Source organism: Balaenoptera acutorostrata, chromosome 1, assembly GCF_949987535.1.
Source record: "Balaenoptera acutorostrata chromosome 1, mBalAcu1.1, whole genome shotgun sequence".
NCBI classification, from domain to species: domain Eukaryota; kingdom Metazoa; phylum Chordata; class Mammalia; order Artiodactyla; family Balaenopteridae; genus Balaenoptera; species Balaenoptera acutorostrata.
In genome coordinates this window covers 12,000,692-12,022,528 of record NC_080064.1, presented here as the reverse complement: position 1 = coordinate 12,022,528, position 21,837 = coordinate 12,000,692, and the positions used below count along the sequence as shown (strand labels likewise).

Below are 21,837 nucleotides of genomic sequence, written 5' to 3'. Positions count from 1 at the left end.
AGGCTTGTGATGGTGGCTAGTGGGTCTGTGGGCCTAGGGTCGCCAGATCTTCCGAGTTTCCCAGAGAAGCTGGAAATCCAGAGTATTCCAGGAAACTGCCCTATTTTGAAATGTAACTTAAAAAAAAATCCCATGAGCCAAATGGAATATGTCTGTGGGCTGCCCTCTTGCGACACCTGCTTCAGAACCTCCCTGCTTGGTGTCTAGTTGGTGCTCAGTAAATGTTGGAGGCGTTGCCGGATAAAATACAGGATGCCCAGTTAAATCTGAATTTCAGAATGAAGCCAACAAATTTTTTAGTGTGAATATGCCCCGTGTAATATTTAGGACATTTATACTGAATAGCTTTTGTTGTTTATCTGAAACTAAAATTTAACTGGGCATCGTGTTTTTTGTTTGTTTGTTTTCCCCTAAATCTGGCAACCCTCCTGGGTAGTCACAAAACTCATGGAGGAAATAAGGCTGTCTTTTGGGACAGGGCATAGGTGCTTACAAGACTCTTCCATTCTCCCAGAAGGATGCTAAGTCTACCCTCAGAGGACTGTCCGTGAAGGCTGAGGGGCCCGCATTGAACTGACAGGTGCCCTCCAGGCACTTTCCGTGGAGAAGGCCTCGAGCCTGCAGCCACTCAGTATTTATCACAAGCTCAGTTGAGACAGTCACTATCCAAATTCCCAGATATTATAAAGCAGGGATTAGTTTTAAACCAACAGCCTTCTTCTCTCCCACCCCATCCCGCTCCCCCCCACCTTTTTTTTTTTGCAGAACCGTTTATCCAAGCAAAATCCCATGAGGAACTTGGGGTATGAGATAATGGAGAGCTTCTCTGGTGGGAGAAAGGTGTGTGTGCTTTGAGAGTCACACCCTTCCATGGCACCCAAAGGCTCCAGGGAACCCCAGTTTGAACATTGCTGCAAAATGCCTTCCTGGATTAAGTTCAATCAGTGGGCAGCTGGGCACTGAAGGGCAGAGCCTGGCCCCTGTGCACCTGCTTTTCCTGAACTTTACTGAACTCACTGGGATGTGATGACATCAGTTCTGTCTCAAGAGCTGTGCACAGGTGTGGCCCAGCCAACACCGCGTTGCCGTTCTCAGGGGTGCTGTCTGTTATATCACACAATGTCCTCTCCGGGGGAAAATCCAGTATTGCCTTTGTTCTGTGAACACTTCTGAGCATCACATCCATCATATCTCATGGATGCTGTGAACTCTGGACCACACTGGGTTTTCCATTTCCCATGAGCTGCCAGAAAGCCCACCATCAAACGGGCCTCCCCTTTGGCAGGTGAAGGGATCGTTATAATAGGCACTTTCATCCTTATTTCTGGCTCCATTTTGTACCACTTTCCCCCCTTCTTTCACCCACATACTTCCTTCTTAGGGCAGGGGTTCCTGGGATGCCCCACTCCCCCCCCTTCTCCTTTTCTTATGATTTTGTCTCTATGTCCCCAAATCATTTAGCACCCAGGATGGTTGCACTGCCCTTCTGCCTTCTCTCACCTCCAGATACTGGGTCCCTTAGGTCATTTGTTCAGGAGAAGGGACAGGGGCAAGGGCTGGGGGAGGGGAAGGTACTGGAGGTGTGTGGGTGTCTCGTGGGCCGCCCACGCTGGCATTTACACTCCATAAGCTCTAACCCTTTGAAAATAAGGCACCTACTTTGTGTCTGGCTGCAAGATCAGAAAACCTCTCCATACCTGCCTCTCTTTCTCTTTGAAGGAACAGTTGCAAGGTGCTGATTCTTTGGCATTTCTCTGTACGAGATCCTCTAAACGTTCCTGAGTGAAAATATCAGGTGAGCAGGACAGCATTTAATGCACCCCCACCTGTTCCATTCGGGGACGCACCTCTGAGGTTTCTAGGAGACGCTGGGATTCACTGGGATTGGTGGGCAGAAGAAGGGGGTGGGTGAGGGTCTTTTTCTTTAGCCTTCTTCTACCTGTATGCTGCATAGGCCTGGCCACATGGTTCTACTTCATCATTGTGGGCGGAAGAGTACCACCCCAAGCCCCTCCCATCCCACTCTCCTCCTACACAATATCTACCAATTTCTACTTCCTGGTCAAAAACACACAAGTGGCATGGAGGAAACCAGAATCTTGAGAATACCTGGGCCCAAGGATATCTTGCAAGATAGTGAGTTAAATAGAATAGTGAGGATAATGACGATGGTAGGAGATCATGTACGCTTTGTGGTCCTACGTGCTAAGGGTTTTGTATACAAGCTCCCATTGAATGGAAGGCTACAAGTTAGGTGCCACTTTTATTCTCATCTTGAAGAAGAGGGATCTGAGCGAATTAGGCAGAGGGAAGGTTAGGGGATTTTCCTGGCTGAGACCACAAGGCAAAGCGGTGGTCACGCCCCCTAGCCAGGACTTGATTGGCTGGAGATTTGATTGGCAGGAGAGCTGAGCGGCTTCTCCTGCCAGAAACAGCCAGTGCCCTTCAGCCTTTCTTACACTTCAAGCCCCAAGAAAGGGCTTGCGTGCTTCTCAAGTGGCAACTTCTGTGCATTTAAAAATTTCCTATTGAAAATCCCAGCCTTAGCCCATTCACAAAAGGTATCTGGGTCCTTTCTTGGCCGTGGCCCTAGTCGTATTCACCAAAGAGAAGAGCGCGTCCCATAAGAGCTGCCGGCTTTGGGAGGACCGGGGAAAGCGTCAGCTGGCAGGAAGCTCCCGGAAAGAAATAGAGGAATCCCCACCCATCCATGAGCTGCCTATTCTTCCCCCTTAGAAACCGGGCTTGCAATGTGCCAGGCACTGCAGGCATTTTGCCATTTAACCCTCCCGCTGCCCCACGGAGTAGGCCCCTGGTTGACAGTTCTGGTTGCTTTTGTTGAGGAACCTGCGATACAGAGGTCAAGCCACTTACTCAGGGTCATTCGGGGCAGCGGTGGGGCTTGACCTCTATTTGTTTGACTCCAAATCTGGCCTCTGAACTCTGAGAGACACTGCCGGCTTCTCCAGTGATGTGGGATGTGGCTTAGGGTGAGTACGGCCTGGGCCACGGTTCCCGTCCCTCTGCCACATGGACAGAGCCACAGACCCGGTTCTCTGTGAATGCCCAGCGTTTTATGCCAAGTCTCATTTTCACAGCCAAAGGTATTAGCGTGGAAGTATGACTTTTGATTCTTGAAAGTTCTGCTTGGTGAAGAGATGGTCAAACATTAAAACTACAAACTACATTTTTTTTGGGGGGGGGCAATTCTGAAGCTTAAGATGTGTAATTTCATCTCAGTGCTTCAACCCTGCCACCTCTGTGAACGGGTGAAGAGTTTCAACGTTTTATACAGGAGACTAAAAAAACTAAGGCTCCTTGTGAAAATACTAAGTGTAAAACTTAGAAAAGAGGAATTCTATTTTCTTTTAATTTCTGCTTAAAAACAACGAAGATATACTCCCTGGAAGGAACTGATGCCAAGACAGATGTATACAAGTGCCCTTTAGAATCCAGCAAAACCTTAAAATTTATTATTGTTTTCTTCCTGATAAACAGGGATTTCTGACGACATATTAATAACAAGCCTGAAATGCAAACCTGAGTCCTGGGGTGAAAACCCCAGGAGCAACGGTGAGAGGTATACAAGGGGGCCACCCTGGTAAGGGAGACACAGAAGGAAGGGGTGTGGAAAAGTGAACATGGGCTGGGGAGGGCAGCAGGTGGGGAGGGAATCCTGTTTCTGCCGCTGAGTAGCCAGGGAACGGTACCCTCTGTCAACTCAGCTTTCCCCTCTCTCTAAGGGGCCGACACCTGCCAGCATCCCTTGCGGGTTGATGGGGGAGATGAAGCATGTGCGGTGTGGAGCAGGTGCCTGCCCCTCGGTAAGTGCTCAGTACATGACACCATCGGCGATGCCATGATCGCGGCTGTAGTTCATACACATCTTTCCCCCAGTTGTGAATTCCACGAATTTGAAAGCTACTAGCTGTAGCTCTTCTGGGGACCCTGACTCAGGTTCAACTTGGCCATTTCAGACCCTTCTCAGCTGAAGGACGTCTAGCGCCAAACAGGCTGGCATGTCCCCTGCATTGTGTGTGAATGAGGCAGCCCATGAATAATGCATGTGAAGCCTGATTATGTAAATCCTCAGGTTTTCAGTACATGACAATGGCTTTTTTTGGGCCCTTTGCTGTCCCATTCTGTGGTCTGGTGTCTCTGCTTTGGGGCCTAGCCTGCCAAACCCTGGGGGCCGGGGTGGGGGGCCGCTTCGGGGAGGGGTGAGCTCTCCAGAGGACACATCAAAGGGAAAGTCACAACTCTGTCACTGGCCCAGCTCTCCCTGGCATTGCTTGGTGTGAAAGGAAACTGTCCTCTGTCTGAGGCAGCCCCATGACACACGCAGACTAAGGCCTGTGATGTTTAATTCAGAGCATTGAGCACTGGAAACACCGCGTCCAGGCTCCCTCAGAGCAGGACAGCCACTTCTCATTTCTGGGGCTCTAAGCCAGAGAGCCTGCTGTATAGCACAGGGAACTCTACTCAATATTCTGTAATAACTTATATGGGAAAAGAATCTGAAAAAGAATAGATATATGTATATGTATAACTGAATCACTTTGCTGTACACCTGAAACTAACACAACACTGTAAATCAACTATACTCCAATATAAAATAAAAATTAAATTAAAAAAAAAGAAAGTTTAAAAAAATAGAGACAAGCTAGACTATGAGTCTCAGAGAGGTTAAACTAACACGTATATATGGAATCTAAAAAAAAAAAAATGGTTCTGATGAACCTAGGGGCAGGCCAGGAATAAAGACACAGACGTAGAGAATGGACTTGAGGACATGGGGAGGGGGAAGGGTAAGCTGGGACGAAGTAAGAGAGTGGCATGGACATATATACACTACCAAATGTAAAATAGATAGCTAGTGGGAAGCAGCCGCATAGCACAGGGAGATCAGCTCGGTGCTTTGTGACCACCTAGAGGGGTGGGATCGGGAGGGTGGGAGGGAGACGCAAGAGGGAGGGATATGAGGATATACGTATGCATATAGCTGATTCACTTTGTTGTACAGCAGAAACTAACACAACACTGTAAAGCAATTATACTCCAATAAAGATGTTAAAAAAAGAACAAACCAAAGAAAGGAAGCTGCCTGAAGTCACACAGTAAATGGTAGAGCAAGAGTCTAAACCTAGGTCTGCCTAATGCTAAAGCTGTTCTGCCACCTTCCTTTGCATCAGTGAATGCATTCTGTGCCGCCTGGATCCCACGGGGACCTCAGTTGGCTGTTTCTCAAGGGAGCTGAGGGGCAGCCTCAGAGGCTCTGCTCCAGGCAGGGACCTCTCACCTTCTGTTGCCTGATCGCCCTGTTGACCCTCTTCTCGTGGTGCAGCTGCTGCTCCGTGCGTTCCAGGGCCTCCTTCAGCAGCGCCTTTTCTTCGACCTCTTTGTAGATGTCGTCCTCCAGCTTTGCCACCTGTGACTGGTACATCTGAACCGACACTTTGCTCTGCCTGAGCACACAGGAGAGACAAAGTCTCTTTTCCCCTCATCTTTCTCACTCACCACCAACGCTCCCGACCTGGGAGATTCTCAAAACACTTCCGTATATGCCTAACTTAGCGGTTTCATTACAAGTTGGGGAGAAGGATGAAGATTTGGGGAATAGAGGGCAGAATAAATAGCCCATTGGCTGTGGAAGTGTAGCATGAAGGTGGCAAAGGTTATGCTACCAGCCCCTCCCAGAGGGTGGGGGAACGGATGCCACTGAAAATAGGATGGAATTATGAAAAGCACACACATGGTGAAACATCAGACACATTCATAAAAGGTGCACCTTATTCCTTAAGAGAGAGTAGGGCACTTTAACTGCTGCTTTCTTGCCCAGAGACTTGGGTCCATCAGGCCCTGAGTCACCATCCCGCCTCCCCCCTCCTCACCCAGGCCTCTGTCCTCCTGTCCTGGTCCCTACGGGTCTGCAGCTGCCCCGAGGTTTAGCCTGGAGAATGGAGGCCTGGGCCTTTTGCCGGGGACACGGGCCATACCTGAGCTGTTCAATGTCTTTCTCGTATCCTCTCAAAAGCTCTTCTTTTCTCTCCAGCTGGTTCTTGAGTAGGGTGATCTTATCAAACACCAGGTCGAGGTCTCTTTGTCGAAGCTGGTTGACTCTCTCCCTCTCTTTTGGGGAGAGGTGTTTCATGGACACGTGACCTGACATATCTTTGATGTTCATCAGACTCCCGAGGGTTTTGCTCATATCCATGTACTACGAGAAAGCGTTTCGCAGGTAAGAGGCCTGGCCCAAGACCGCTGGTGGCCACTTTGAGGAGGCAAATGTCTAATTCTGTTTCATTCATTTTCTGCAATTGCAGAGAAGAAACACATGCTTTGCAAATGAGTGCATTTGGGGCTTTTAGTACGACTTTCATTTTCCCCGCATCCATTTACACTATGCCTTTTTGAGAACTGGGGGCGGGGTGGGGGAGGGGGGATGACAACAGACATAAACATTCATTCTTACTGCCCAGTCTTCCAAGGAATTTGGCTGTGCAATTTCTAGCCCATGCTGGGATAGTAGATGGGTCTCGTGGAGCTACTGTAACAACTAAATATATATGTGAGGTTGATGTTTAAACTATCTGCAGGGCACGCAGGTTCGGACAGGAGGGGACGGATGCTGGGTGTACCTACCAGCTTTTCACTAAGATCTAAAGCCTCAGCCACATCCGTTTCCTCTAACTTCTCAGTGGCCGTGATGGACCCTGGGCTGGAAAGGCCATTTTGAGGCTGAAATAAAAAAAAAAGAAAAAAAAACTCTCTTGGCATTCTATTACGATTTTCTACATCCAGAAGAATAACCCAAAGAATAATGGAAGAACTGGAAAGTTACTAAAGAATAATTTGAGAGAGCTGATTTTTTTTAACATCTTTATTGGAGTATAATTGCTTTACAATGGTGTGTTAGTTTCTGCTGTATCACAAAGTGAATCAGTTATACATATACATATATCCCCATATCTCTTCCCTCTTGTGTCTCCCTCCCTCCCACCCTCCCTATCTCACCCCTCTAGGTGGTCACAGAGCACCGAGCTGATCTCCCTGTGCGGTGCGGCTGCTTCCCACCAGCTATCCATTTTACCTTTGGTAGCGTGTGTGTGTATATATGTCCATGCCAAGAGAGCTGGTTTTGAATCCAGTCTGACTCTGTGAACTGCTTTCTTTATAACTGTGTTCCTACCCCTTCAGAGCACGACTGCCTTTGAAATGACACATCACTCGTGCCGTTCTTTGGCCACTGTCTTGTCTGTCTTCCTTTTAGGCCAGCGGTTCTCAACCGGGGGTGACTCTGTCCACCCTACCCCCGCCAGGACATTTAGCAATGCCTGGCCACATTTGTGGTTGTCATAATTGCTGCTGGCATCTAGTGGGTAGAGGACAAGGATGCTGCGGAACACCCCACGATACACAGGGCAGTCTCCCAAACAAAGAGTTACCTGGCTCAAAAAATCGGTACCGCTGATGTTGAGAAGACAAGCTCCAGAAAAATGGGGACCATGTTGCTTTTGCTCACTACCCTCCTCCTTGCGCCCAGCATGGCACCTGGCACCGAGTGGTGCATAGTGGGCATGTTTGTTGAATGAACGAATGAAGGTTAAGTAGAAAATAGCCTCCCTCCTCTTTATTAAAGGAATCTCATTTCTATGCAGCAGAAACCATACCCTCACAAAATTTGGCCAAACCTTCTCCTAGCTCTGGAACCTGGTGGGTGGGCATCACTTCAGACCCTTTCCAGAGACAATGCAGATAGTGTTTGCAGCTGCATCTCCCTAAGACCCCAACCAGCCAGCTGGCTGCTGGAAGCCCAACTGACTGCATGGAAAGGCCACCAGACTGAATAGGGGACCTGATCTGAACGACTACAAATAACCATAATAAGCCTCCTTAAAAAATAAATTGGCTTTTAATGCTTGCCATGAGCATCTCTTAGCCCTAGCATTTGTTGGCACTACCCTGAAAACCTCTGAGATTAAAAAAAAAACAACTACAAAAATATAAAGGCCCCCAAAGTGACTGTGATAGATGAGTGGACATGTTTGTCTATATTTCTATGGAGATGAGAATAAAAGAGGGTATCTGAAGATGACAATAAACCGGGCAGATCTGCTGCAAAAAGAACCTGAGATGCTGCTCAGTGTCTTCAGCGCCCCTGAGCTGCATCCTCTGTACCTCTCCAGATTCCCCCTCTTCTCCTGAGGGAGGGTCACTAAGGAAGAGGCTGGGCTACAGGATCCAATCACACAGTCCCCACCCAGTCTCTGCAGGCTAGCAGACAGACCACCAGGGACACACCCCTGGCTTCTTCAATCATTATTCTGTGACCTTGGATGAGGTACTTGACCTCCTGAGGCCTTAATTTTTCTTATCTGTTAAATGGGGACAATAATAGTAACTATGACACAAGGCTGCGATGATGGTTAAATGAGATAAGGCATGTAGCCGGCTGAGCTCAAGGCCTGGCACACAGTAAGCAGTTAACAGATGTCAGCTATTCTTCCTCCTGCTCCTTCTCTTCTTTTAACTACTGCCAACCTTGGAGGATTGAGAGTTGGGAGGTTTCCTGCTCTGTGGTGTCAGTGGTGGGATGAGGGGTTGGTGTCAGTGGTGGGATGAGGGGTTGTTGCCAGGGAGAAGGTAAATCTTGGAAGCAGGATCATCAGGATATGAGATCCAGCTGAGCTCCCCATCTGGAGATGGTCCCTCTACTCCCAACCTCAGAGAAGGAAGGTTCGATTTTATCAGGAAAACCAACACATTTCTGAAGAGTCACATCTCTAGACATGTGAGCAAATGTCTAGAAAAACTGTAGGAGAGAATGCTGGTACAGATAGGATGACTTTATTATTTTTTCCAAAAGCTGGTTTAGACCAGCTGCCGCAGCAAGCCACACCCAGCAGATCCCGTGATTAATGCTGACCTGAGCTGTCCATTGTCATGTGTCAATCAAACACCAGATCAAACATCCATTTAGGATACAGGGCACCTTCAACCTAACAATCAAATTACTTCCAAAAATCCTGGCAGATCGAACTATGCTCCCTAAGAAAGGAAGGTTTTCTTGGATAATACTATTTAAATACTGTTTAATAATAATAACAACTATCATCTATTAAAGTGCTCACTATGAGCTAGGCACTGGGATAAGCACTTTACATAATTATCTCCTTTAATTTTTCCATCATCATTTTACAGCTGGGAAATGAAGTCCCAGAAAGGTTAGGAGCCCGCCCAAGGTCACAGAGCTTGCAGAGCTGGGATTAGGACACAGGTCTCTGATGCTAGAACTTGTGTCTTCTTTTTTTTTATTTTTATTTTTTTTATTTTTTATTTTTTTTTTTATAGCTACTTTATTTATTTATTTATTTATTTATGGCTGTGTTGGGTCTTCGGTTCGTGCGAGGGCTTTCCCTGGTTACGGCAAGTGGGGGCCACTCTTCATCGCGGTGCGGGGACCGCTCTTCATCGCGGTGCGCGGGCCTTTCACTATCGTGGCCCCTCCCGTTGCGGGGCACAGGCTCCAGACGCGCAGGCTCAGTAGTTGTGGCTCACGGGCCCAGCTGCTCCGTGGCATGTGGGATCTTCCCAGACCAGGGCTCGAACCCGTGTCCCCTGCATTAGCAGGCAGATTCTCAACCACTGCGCCACCAGGGAAGCCCGAACTTGTGTCTTCTTAATCAACATGGCTCCCTTCTGCTGCCCTTTATGTGTTCATGTTTTTCAGTTTATAGCAAAAAGCAAATGTTAGGCAAGCTCATGACAGAATGTTGTACATTAACTTGTTGAATATTTTCTGCAGAATATAACATGTGATGTGAAAAAGAGGGCCCAGAGATTGACCTGGCCAACATCAGTGCAATGCTATATCATGCTGTACATGATGGGAAGCCACCTTTCTATTCAAACATTGGACCGCTGGTACGGCCAGGCACCGACCAGTCCATACAGGTGCTAGCCCATTAGGGAGGACCTGGCCTCGAACCAATGATGTATACAGTGGTGCCAGGGCACATGGCTAGTGTCTGTCCTCATGCCCACCCTCTCCACGTGTCAGTCAGTACAGAGACAAATTTTCTTTGGTTACCGCTCGGATCTCTACTCTTGAAAAAGTTGGCAAGTCAGATTTTACATCCAATATTTTCTGAACATTTTTTTCCATCCCGAGGGTCTTTAAGTCTAGAAATGATCCATCCATGTGGCCCTTATGATCTATAAAAGAAATAATTTACACTCAAAAGAAAGGCTCAGGAAGAAGTTACGGCATGTAAAAATCACAGCTGCTATTTACTGGACACTTACCACAGGCCAGTACTAATCCTTACCATCCTCCCTTGGCAGGTGAGGAATCAAGGCCCAGAGAGGTGAAATGACTTGTCCAAGGCCACACAGCTAATATGAGGCTGCAGCCTCACAGGGCTGAGGCACTGAGGGTGAACCTTCGGCCACAGGTATGAGGATGGACTTGAACCCAGGCTTCTGTGTCCTAGCCCAGTGCTCTACCCAGCAGCAAGCTTGGTTTCTTGAAAGCCCTATTCCCTCTAAACAGGGTATTTATCCTGGGAAGTTCCCCAAGGTTGGTCCTTGCACAGCATCAGTCTATGAAAAAGTTTCCACTGGGCCACAGTGAAATAAGTAAAAGAAGGACAAGGTTGTGAGTTTTTCATGAAATCCTGTTTATTTAATATCAAGGCCTACTCTTGACTCTGAGATCATGTCTGCCCATCTTTTTTTTTTTTATAACTATATCCTTTTAGTTATGAAATGATGGGGAGAGAAGATGGTGGTCCTGGCAAATTGGTCAGTCCCCAAAGTGAACCCTCAAGTCTGGGGCCCACGGCTCTCAGCACAGAGGGGGTGACTAGGAAGGAGGAAACTTACTTGACGAGCTGGTCTTCTCAAGTTCTTTAATTCGCGCGCGAAGCTCAGATAAGGCCTTTTTCTGACGCTGAATGACTTCCTCATGTCGGGACCCTTTGCACTTGGCCCCTAGGTCACTGAAGGACTGCTCCTGTGGCCAGAATGGTGGAGACAGCAGCTTTATTAGGGATCAGAATCTCCCTCTCTTGTATTTGAAGAAACATGAACAAATCATGGATTAGCAGAAACCCTGTCACTTACTTAGTACCTTGGAAAATATCATTAAGGGGCTTCAGCAGAGAAGGAATTTAAAAATTTCATTTAAAATACAAAGTCACATCTAGGAAGATTTCCAACTTTCCTACCTACTTAGCATCACTATAAATAAGAGATCCCCTCTATGTTCCCTCCCTATGTTTTATTTCTTATTTTCTTCTAATATTCTTCTAAGCTTGGGTTTCCACTTGTTGTCATTCTGGTCTCATCTCTGAACAATCACATCAAATTCGCTCCTGGAGGGGCATTTTTTTTTTTTTTTGCCAGCACCGTGCGGCATGCGGGATCTCAGTTCCCTGACCGGGGATCGAAACTGCGCCCCCTGCAGCGGAAGCGCAGAGTCTTAACCACTGGACCGCCAGAGAAGTCCCTGGAGGGGCATTTTTTAGGTAAGAACATGTGATACTTTCTTCTTAGCTGGTAATAAGGATGGTGGTTTAATATTTGCTAGGGGGAATTTGATGGGCGGACTCCTGGCTGGTCTGGAGAAAGGAAAACACTCCTCTGAGACTTCTGGACCCTCTGGAACAGTGTGGTCCAACAGAACTTTCTGCAACAATGGAAATATTCTATATCTGCACCATCCAATATGGTACTCACTAGCCATGTCGCTAGAGTTGGGTTTACGAAGGGCACAGACAAGGAAAGGTCTTCTTCCTCTCTTAAGGGTCATGCACATATCCTCCCCTTTGAGAATAGGAAGAATGCAGGTTTCTTCCTCCAGAAAAATTCACATACAAAAAAATGTGCAGACAACTTCTGGAGCTTCAGGGACCCCCTGAAGCCCTGTCATAGACTCCAAATTAAACAATGCTTCCCTAGGGTAAGTGATTCATTCATTCACTCATTCATTCATACCACAAAGGTTTATTGAGCACGTCTATGTGCCAATGCCTTGTTCTAGGCTCTGGGGACTTAGCAGTGACTAAAACTGGCAAAATCCCTGTTATCATAGATTCTGCATCCTAGTGTGAGCAGACAGACAATAAGTAAGATAATCATGGAAAATATATGGCGGACAGTGAGAGATATTAAAGAAAAAAACTGGAAATGGGATGGGGTGTTGGGAATGGTTTTCAGATGTAAACTCTGTGGCTAGGGAAGGTCCCAGTCAAAATGGTGAGAAAGGGAAGAAACTGACAATTTGTTTGTTTTATAACAATCTTATAACAATTTTGGTTCAGAGAGAGAGCGCTCACCAGACACCGTTTGAGGCACTAGGGAGAGATGGGGGAACCAGGCAGAAAGCTCTGCTGCTGGGGGCTCATTCCTATGGGGCAGACATATCAAACAAGCAGAAAGACATGGTAAAATTCCAGAAAGTGATAAATGCTACCAGGGAAACAAAGCAGAGAAGAGGGAAAGGGACCTTTATTTGCCCTTCCTTCCTTGATTCATCAAATGCTTATTGAAGGCCCATGTGACATGTGCCAGGCCCCATGCTGGCGACGATGGGCACAAGGCTCATGGCCTCCCTCGGGGAGCCCAGCAGGGCCATCTGAGGTCCTCCTGGGGCCACTTCTCACCCCATGTCCCCACCACTCATTCCTTCATTTCATTCAGGCTCTGCTCCTGGTCTCCTCCTGGAGAGGCCGCCCCACACCCCACCATCACCCTGTCCTAAAGAGCCCCCTCCCACACGCTACTCTGCCCTGAGTCCTGCTGTATCTTTCCTCGGAGCGTTCACTCCCGCTGGACATTTTGTTCGATGTTGACTTGTTTATTGCCTGTGTCTCTCCTTTTCCAGAATGTGGGCTCTGTGAGAGCAGAGTTTGTCTCCGTTGTAGACTGTGCTATTCCCGGGGCCCAGCCTTATGCCCAGGCATAATAGGGGCTCAATAAATACGGAGCCGGAAGGGGTCTGCCCCAGTGTTCCTGCTGGGACCAGGGCTCAGTCCCTGAGAGAAGGGGGCACTCTACCCCCGGCTGCACTTAGTAGGACCTCAATGGAGCCTGACCCTGGCTATAGCCGGCTTACTTCCCAGGCTCTTTCTGCACTGGCCTCCCTCTCTTTGAGGGTGTATGTTTGCCTTGGGAGTAAACACCAGGAATGTCGTGTGTGTGTGTGTGTGTGTGTGTGTGTGTGTGTGTGTGTGAGCACATGCTGGAGGGTGGAGAGGAGGAGGTGGGCAGGGGTGACCGGCCTTGGGGGTGGGGCAGCTGCAGCAGCCGGGCTTGGTGACAGCCCTTCCTCTGCCTGCAGAGCTCGCCTGAGCCCGATGTGACCCTTACTCATGGCTCTTCTGGGAATTTGTTTATTTAGAGAAGATGGAGATTCTTTCTCATACAATGCGTAAGCCCTCTGACCCACTCTGGTTTAGAAAGCAGGAAGTAGCCTGAGTGTGGAAAGCCGTTCTGAGAAAGAAAAAATCCTTTTTTACTTTTATCTTGCAGCCCCCCTCCCCCATCCTCCTCAACTAACCCCGCCTCATCATAGAAACTAAAAATCACAGGCGTCTGGTCAACAGTCCTTTCCAGCAAACACGTGCAGAGTCGCAGGGCGTCTGGTGTGGGCAGGGACCCGGAGCATCCTCCCCTGAGCCCAGCACAGGGTCTGGCATACAGCAGGTGCTCAACAGTTGTTGAACGTGTGAATGAACATGGGCCGGGTCCTGCACGAAGAGCTTGGATTCCGACAGGAGTGAGACCTGCTTCCGGCCCCATGGAGCTCATAGCTGCGGAACCCGCTGCAGCCCCATCGCCAGGTGGCCCTGGTAATGAGGAGACACCTCTGCTAAAGTTCTCTGGATGGTGATCGTTGCCAGGGCCGGAGGGCTGGGCCGCCGAGCCCTTTCCTTCACGCTGCGGGTGGCCCCGGCTCACTGCTGTTTGGCAGGGGAAAGGCATCTTTGAGAAAGCAGGAAGGCAAGCTGACACATTTGGCCCCGTCTCCAAGTGAAAGGCCAAAGCCCATTACTGAAACGCTCTGCTCTCTAGTTTCATAAAGCAAAGGGTGAAAGGAGATCCCCGGACTCCAGGAAACCCGGGGCCTCGGGGAAGCACCATACCCACAGTCAGCCGCCCACAGACAATGGGGAGCATCACAATCACAGCCCCTGCCATGGGCACAGACGTGAGCGCCGCCATTCAGGACCGCGTGCTGAAGGCTGTTCTCGCTCAAAGACATGATCCCTGTGTGCTGCACGGCTGGGACTTCCAGGCATGCAAAGGCCTCTGGGCAGAGGTTGCCAAGAGTCAGCCATGGAGCGTAACTGGCATGGCTCTTTGGGAAGGCAGTTTGGCCATGCCAAGCACAATTTAGGCTGTCCTCTGGACATCTCGGAATCACATCTAGGAATTTGTTCTACCTACTTACAAGGATATTAACTACAGCAACGTGTGGAAGTAGAAACAAGTGTCCATCAATACGGGACTGGTTGGATAAAAGGGACGTGATGGAATTCATTGCTGCCATTTAAAAGAATGAGGTAGACTTTTACATGCTTACTTGACAATATGCCCATTAAATAGTCTTATGTGAGAAAAAAATAGTTGCAGGATATATGCGGCTTGATACCATGTTTTGAAAAAAAACCTATTAAATAAATATATGTATATGTAAGTTTGCGGGTGTTTGTGTGTATAAATTCATTTCTTAACAACCCCATGCGGCGGGGGCGGTGACTGGTATTACTCCTACTTCCCAGATGAGGGAATTGGTACCCAGGTGCATCCTTGAGGTCACAGGGTTTCTGAGTGGAGGAGTCAAGACTGGAATTGAATCCAAACCTGACCTGCAACCACTGCACAATCCTGACTGTATGAGCATGTGGTGGTTTCTGTGAGGAAAAGGTCTGATGGCAGACATGCCAAGCTGTTGATAACATACATTTCACATAAGCAAGTCATATTTTTGGAACTTAAAATGAAGATGTTTACAAAAGCAAAGAAAGGGGCTTCCCTGGTGGCGCAGTGGTTAAGAATCCGCCTGCCAATGCAGGGGACACAGGTTTGATCCCTGGTCCGGGAAGATCCCACATGCCGAGGAAGCCTGCACGCCACAACTACTGGGCCTGTGCTCTAGAGCCTGCGAGCCACAACTACTGAGCCTGCGTGCCACAACTACTGAAACCCGTGCGCCTAGAGCCCATGCTCTGCAACAGGAGAAGCCACCGCAAGGAGAAGCCTGTGCACCACAACGAAGAGTAGCCCCCATTCGCCGCAACTAGAGAAAGCCCGCGCGCAGCAGCGAAAACCCAACACAGCCAAAAATAAAAAAATAAAAAAATAATAATAAAAATAAAAGTTCTCCCAGATCCCAAACTGCCCTCCTTCCCACATATATTCCTCCTGAAACATATTTCTGCCTCAGGGCCTTTGCAGTGGCCATTACCCTGCCTGGACTGTCCTTCCCCAGCTGTGCCTTCTCATTCAAACTGGAACCTCACATCACCCTGTTAAAAAAAAAAAAAAAAAAAAAAGCAAAGAATGCCACCACTGGGCTCTTTCTTAGCTTGTCTTTCTAGCTGCCCAGGGACAGGGCAGGCACTCACCTCCTGGCTGCTCAAGAAAATATCGGTGTGGATTGGTTCTATCTGCACCGAGATGTCACACATCTGGGTTGTGTTCCTGGGCTTCTGTTCCTTCTCCTTGTGCAGCTGGAGTCTGTGTTTCTCTTGGGAGGCCCTAGGGCAGAGAAGATGAGACACTGGGCAGCAGAGTGGCTGGCAGCATGAATTCCAGGAACCGTGAATTACCTTCGTACCCACGAGCAGAATTGGAAAAGGGACTCCATTTTTACAGGGAACCAAAATCTTTGAGCCTTCAAGTCTACTGCCCGAAGATTTCTAGAGAATTGAGCTTCGGGGGACTTAAGGCTATAGTGACAAGAGAGGCAGGCCCCTACCCATCCTTGCTTCCTGCATTGGGTCTGCGGGACACCTGCTGTGACATTCATGGTGGGTATTTACTGTGTGTCTGCTGTTTCTAACACTTATTATGTGTCAACCCTTCTATTTCTCATAGAAGCCCCATGAGGTGGGGACTCTGCTTGCCCTGTTTTACAGACAAGGAGAGAGATATACAGCAATTTGCCTGTGGTTGTGGAGCTTGTAGGTGAAGGCGCCTGGCCTCGAATCCATGCAACCTGGGTCTGGAGCCTGTTTTTTTAACCACTATGTGAATCTGCCTTGGCCATGAACCACGGAGCACATGAAGCTACAGGGTATACATGAGATATCAATTCTACGCAAACTTTCTTGGGAAAAACATTAATCTTATGTCAAAATATGGATACACTATAGATGAAAATGCAAACTCACATGTATATTTGAGACGAATCCTTGGGACAACAACAATATACTTAGTTTAAGCTGACCTCTGACACCTCCAGTCTGTACCTTTGTACAGTCAATATTTACTACGTTCCTTTATATGCCAGGCACTGTGTGAATGCTGGCGAGTCAATAGAGTCTACACAGGGGTCCTCATGGGAAAGGCAGACAATCAGCAGGTGGGAGCAGCCTGGCTGTGTGAGAAGGGTTCGCTCAAGTGGCATGCAGGAGCTGACGGACCCCAGGCAGAGCAGGAGCCCTTGGCTATGTTTGATGAGGTGAATGATGGAGGGCTTCCTGGAGGAAGTGGCATTTAAGCTGAGACTCATCTGGAATATTGGGTAGGAATGTCTAGATGCACAGAACTGAGCAAAGCTTTGTTTTAAATGATGAGGTTGTAAAGCAATGAAATGTATGTCATTCATTCATCTACTCATTCATTCAACTCTTCAACCAGCATTGACTGAGCACCACCCCCCCCTGCCCTGCCTCTCTGTGCTAGGCTCCCTGGGCACTTGGGTGTGCCTGGGCTCCTCACACCCGCCATGCAGACCTTCCTACCCACCTGAGTGCCTGCTTGAGGACCTCTAGCTCCTTGTCCTTCTTCTCCACCAGGCTGGTCATCTGTGCCATCTTTTCCTTGAGCACACTCAGCTCGCTGCTTTGTTGCTGGACCAGCGCCACATTCCGCTCCAGTTCCACCTTCTGCTTCTCGTTAAGCTCCCCTGGGAGTGACGTGGAAGCTGGTGAGGGGGTCTCCCGCCCCGGGTCTCTGCGAGGGCCACAGCAGCTCTGCCAGGCCTCTAAGAACCACGAGGCGGTCCACCCTCCAGGAATGCTCAGGGGGCTTCAGTAACGGGCAGGAGGTCTGCGTGCGTCTTCCCCAAAAAAACAGCAAAATAGCCCCCCGGCAATACCTTGCAGTGAGTGCTGGCTCCATGAGGCAGCCCGTGAGGCGCCTGCCCGGCCCCAGCTGTCAGGACCTGTGAGCCTGTGGCATTTTAGGTCACCTTCGGCTGCCTGCTCTGCATGTTTGCCTACGGCGTTCTAAGGCCTCTGGAGACTGCTCTGCTCATGAGCCTGCCAGAGGCAACAGCCTCCAACCACGGACCGGTGGAGACAGGCTGGGGTACACAGCCCAGCTCCCTCCCACCCCTGCGACCACACTGCAGTAGTAACCTCGGTCCCCCACTGGGCCCGCTGACTGACAGCACAGCCATTATCTGCTTTCTTCCCCCTCCTGTCTTACTTCACTTCCACTGCTGTTTTCCCTGGGATCATCTCTCAAATAAACCACCTGCAGTGGGATTCTGGTCTTGGGGGTCTGCTTGTGGGAAAACCCAAAGTAAGACACCTACACTGGGACTTCCCTGGCGGTCCAGCCGCTAAGACTCCGCGCCTCCAGTGCAGGGGGCGAGGGTCTGATCCCCGGTCGGGGAACTAAGATCCCACATGCCGCAGGGCCAGAAAAAAGACACTTACATTGCCTTGACTCTTCAAAGCAACCCTACAAGGCAGTTCCTAGTAACACCCCCATGTCACAGGTGCAGAAACTGAGGTTCACAGAGGTCAAGGGACTTGCCTAAAGTCACCCAACTAATAAACAGCAGATCCAGAACCGGGTCCAGCGCCTCCCCATTCCAGAACTGAACACTAGCCTCTCTCCCACGTGTTCTCATAACTTAGTATGGAAAAATCACTCTTTGAGAAATCCTGCCATAAAAGCCTTGGGGGCATCAGCTGGTCCAGACACAGGGAGCAAACACCACTGAAGGTCTGAGGTGCACACGGTTTGAGATGGGGACAAGAGGAGTGTTCCTCACCCTCCCTCCACCTCCCCAAACCTAGTTATACCCCCCGACTCCTGCCCTTTGGCTGGATGGAAGCTAGGGATGGGAAAAGAAGACAGATCTAAGAAGCAAGAAGAAGAGAGGCAAAAATAAAAGTTTGGGGAGAAGAAGGGTCAAGTAGGAACATTCAGCCAGACTTGTGTCCATCCAGAAGAGAGCAGACCTCAGAGCTATTTCGCCCCTACTCTAGTGGTCTCTGACGTCCAAATCAACCCCGGGAGGCAGACGTGCTGCAGGTGTTTTTGCATCAGAGGAAGGAGAGGCCCGGTGGACACCTTACTTGAGGTCCCTAAGCTGTTGGGTGCTAGGACTTGTGCCGGCTGGCCTGCCCAGGGGTGCCCACGATTGACCCCGCAAGCCTTTGCCCCCAGAGACAAATCCTCTGTGGTCATCAGAGATTCTCTCTGAAAAAGAAAGTTGCGTTTCCACACACAGGTCCAGAGTCATCTGAGAATGTTCCCTGTAGCCCCATATCAAATGGAATCAGTTCAACACCCAGGATACAGCTCTTGCTGACCCTGAGCTAAGAGTACTGTGACAGCCCAGGAAATCAGGTTGAGTGGGATTTTTAATGCCCAGCTTTCCAACCCTTCAGACACATTTCTTTCCTTTCTTGAAGTGGGTCAGGAAATCAAGTGACCTGGGCAACTGTACCAACCTCTCAAATCTGACATTCGGCTATGGGCTTCTGTGAGGTTCTTCCTTAACCTCATGATGATCTCCTGCTGAGACAGGATTTCCTTCTGAGCAGTCAATAAATCCTCTCTGAAATTCACAGAAACAGACCAGGTCAGTTCAATTCAATCTCCGTGGTGTCTTGGGTGCCTGGAAGGGGCCAAGTACAAAGGCAAAGTGATGCCCCGTCAGTGAGGGTCCGTGCGATGCCAGTACCAGCAAGGGCGATAAGCACACTCTTTAAAACTTCTCAAAACAAAAATCCATTTTGATCCACCTTCATTACAAAGAAATACACGGAGACAGAACAAAGGATCCCGGCTGGGTTCGCTCTGAGGTTGAGATACAACTAACATGAAGATGAAACCTCTCGCTGCTCAAGCGTCTGTCAGCGTGAACCAATGCTCTTGTGGACTTTTGATCTTTGGTGCAAAGAGGAAGGAAGACTATTTTTGTGTGGGTTCAGGGATTCTTTGAGGACGAGGAAGAGGAGAGAGAAGAGGACGGTATGGCTTCCGTTCTCTCACCAGCTTCTTTTAATTCCTGATGGAGAGACGTGGTGTCACGTGAGTGAGTTGTGCTCGTGGGACCCTTTGCAGAGGTGTGGGCCCCGGGGCCCAGAAAATCAAGGAGGACACAGGGAGGGTGGGATGAGGGCAGCTCTTTGGTCCCACGCCCCAGAGGGCAGGACGTCTTTGGCACCATGCCGATCAGGGTGGCTGACAGGGAAGCAGTGTTCCCTGGGAAGGGGCCCAGCGTGACCGCGGGAGAGGTGCCTTGAGGGGGGTTATGAGCAGGGGTGAGACAGCCCAGCCCTGAGAGACGCATGCTGTGTGTGTGTGTCTGTCTGTCTATCTGTCTATCTACTCCTTGGCTATAACTCTTCCAACTTGAGGATGAAACTCTGCCTCAAGGGTGTCCACAGCTAAGGAAGTGGACCAGAGAAGAGTAACGTGATGCTGATTCCAGGTCGTGGCTACTGCTGTCTTTAGAGAGAGTTCTTTCTACCAGGAGGAGTCAGTTAGGAACTTTTCAGAACAGGGAGGCTGAGTATCTGAGTATCTTTGCCTTCTTGGGGTAAAACCCCTGTGACATTAGACTTTGGTAACTGGTATGTGGTGCAGGGCTCAGGCTGGTGGCTTGTCTTTTTCGAGAAACTTTCTGAATCCTTTCTCTGCATCACATTCCTGCCTACTGGTTTGTACACTGCTTGTCGGTGGCTTTCAGGATCTTTCCCATCCACGGATTTTGTTTCTCTGGAAACTGTCAGCTCTTTGCGGCTCCAGGTATGGACTTTTGGGTTGGGAGGGAGTTTCAAGGTCGTTTAGTCCAACCTCTTAACTTTTAACCATCTCCAGGACCCACTCCACCAAGTGGTCTCCACTGTTTGAAACCCGCTTATAATACCCAGGAATGCACCTGCCTCGAGCAGGTACTTGGGAAAAGTAGCCAATCATAGCGTTAGCTGGCATTCATGTACCTCATCTCACAAGCAGGGAAGCCGAGGCACAGGAGGTGACGTGACCTGACCTGCTCAGGGCCACACACCTGGAGAGTGTTGAGTTGGAATTTGAACATGCTCGAGAAACTAAACTAAAGGGATCGAAAAACTCAAATAGCAGCAAGAACAGCCCAGACTCAACTCCTTTTTGCAGACTCTGACAACGTGGCCAGAAGCAGGGGTCCGGTCGGGTACTCACATCAGGTGTTCACACACTGCGTCTTTGGCGGTGCTCTCCACCGGAGGTGCTGCCACAGTGTCTTGCTGTGTTTCCCCCTCCTGGGCTGAATCAGAGGGACAGGCCAGCGTCACCACAGTCCTACAAGATGGATGTCTTCCTTCCCCTTTGCTTATCAACACACCTATGTCTTTCTCAACTTACAAAGCTTCCCTATGCCCCCAGCCCTCTCCACCTAATGGGGACCAACGTGTGTTCTGTGTCACAGGCTGCCGCCTCCTGCTGCACCACGCATGAGCTCATGAAATCTTCCCAGCTGCTCTCTAAGGCAGGGATCGCGGACTCCACTGACAGACGAGGAGATGGGCGCAGGAGGGGCGGGACCCGCCGGTGACCACTCAGCTAAGCGGTGAGAGGTGGAGCCTTAACCCCTGGGTCACACCTCCTGCCCTATTTCCTGCTCTCCGCTCAGACAAGAGTCTCGTCCTGTCCTCACCTCCCGCTTACACCTCAGCCCACTGCCTTCCAGTTTCCGCCCTCACCCTCAGTTCACGCACTCATTCATTCGTTTGACAGATGCTTAGGGAGCATCTGCTTGATGGCACGCATGGATCTAAGAGCGGGGTGACAAAGATGTAGTCGCTCTTGGGTCCCCACTGAAACATCCCCCCTCTGACGTGGACTTGGGCTGGGAGACTGAGTCCCGCCCCATGCCCGTGCCGGGGTGCCCTGTCCATCCTGGGGCCCCTGTCAGGGCAGTGATTTGGCTAGCTGCCTGGACTGTCCATTGCTGAACCCCCAGTGCCTAGAATGAGCTTGGGACATAATAGATGATCAGTTATGCATGTTGAGTGAATGAATCCGTGAGGTGAGCCCTGACAGCTTGTCAACTGGCTTGAGACTAGGACCAGGGTTCTCAGCCAGTGGGGAGTTTACCCTGAAGGGGACATTTGGCCATGTCTGGAGACATTTATGGTTGTCGCACTGGGGTGGGGGCGGGTGCTACTGGCATCCAGTGGGCAGAGGCCGGGGACACTGCTCAGCACCTTAAGTGCACAGGACAGCCCCCAACCAAGAGCTCTCCAGCCCAAATGGCAATACCAGTGCCGAGGATGAGAAACCCTGGCCCGAGGCCTCTACTTCTAGAACTCTCTTCCAAGAGCTCACTGTCTTTAGTTTTACGCATCACCTTGGTCATTCAGGGCGAAAAAGTGCTCACAA

At 49.6% G+C, this 21,837-nt stretch overlaps 1 protein-coding gene across 10 annotated transcripts in view; it reads right to left on the bottom strand.

The window, feature by feature from the left end:
- FHAD1 (forkhead associated phosphopeptide binding domain 1) overlaps window positions 1–21,837 on the bottom strand; it is a 143,617-nt gene that overhangs the window by 5,284 nt on the left and 116,496 nt on the right. For 5 of the 10 annotated variants that reach the window (XM_057557665.1, XM_057557661.1, XM_057557658.1 and 2 more), the window contains 9 exons: window positions 20,638–20,722; window positions 18,921–19,027; window positions 16,978–17,137; window positions 15,633–15,765; window positions 10,885–11,014; window positions 10,091–10,215; window positions 6,643–6,738; window positions 5,997–6,217; window positions 5,300–5,465 (listed from right to left, as the gene is read on the bottom strand). In XM_057557665.1, the coding sequence (XP_057413648.1) occupies window positions 5,300–5,465; window positions 5,997–6,217; window positions 6,643–6,738; window positions 10,091–10,215; window positions 10,885–11,014; window positions 15,633–15,765; window positions 16,978–17,137; window positions 18,921–19,027; window positions 20,638–20,722 (1,223 nt within the window). Of the gene's footprint in view, window positions 1–5,299; window positions 5,466–5,996; window positions 6,312–6,642; window positions 6,739–10,090; window positions 10,216–10,884; window positions 11,015–13,831; window positions 13,965–15,475; window positions 15,534–15,632; window positions 15,766–16,977; window positions 17,138–18,920; window positions 19,028–20,637; window positions 20,723–21,837 lie in introns of those variants that run through there. The other 5 variants (XR_009009821.1, XR_009009824.1, XR_009009825.1 and 2 more) reach the window with 5 other exon arrangements.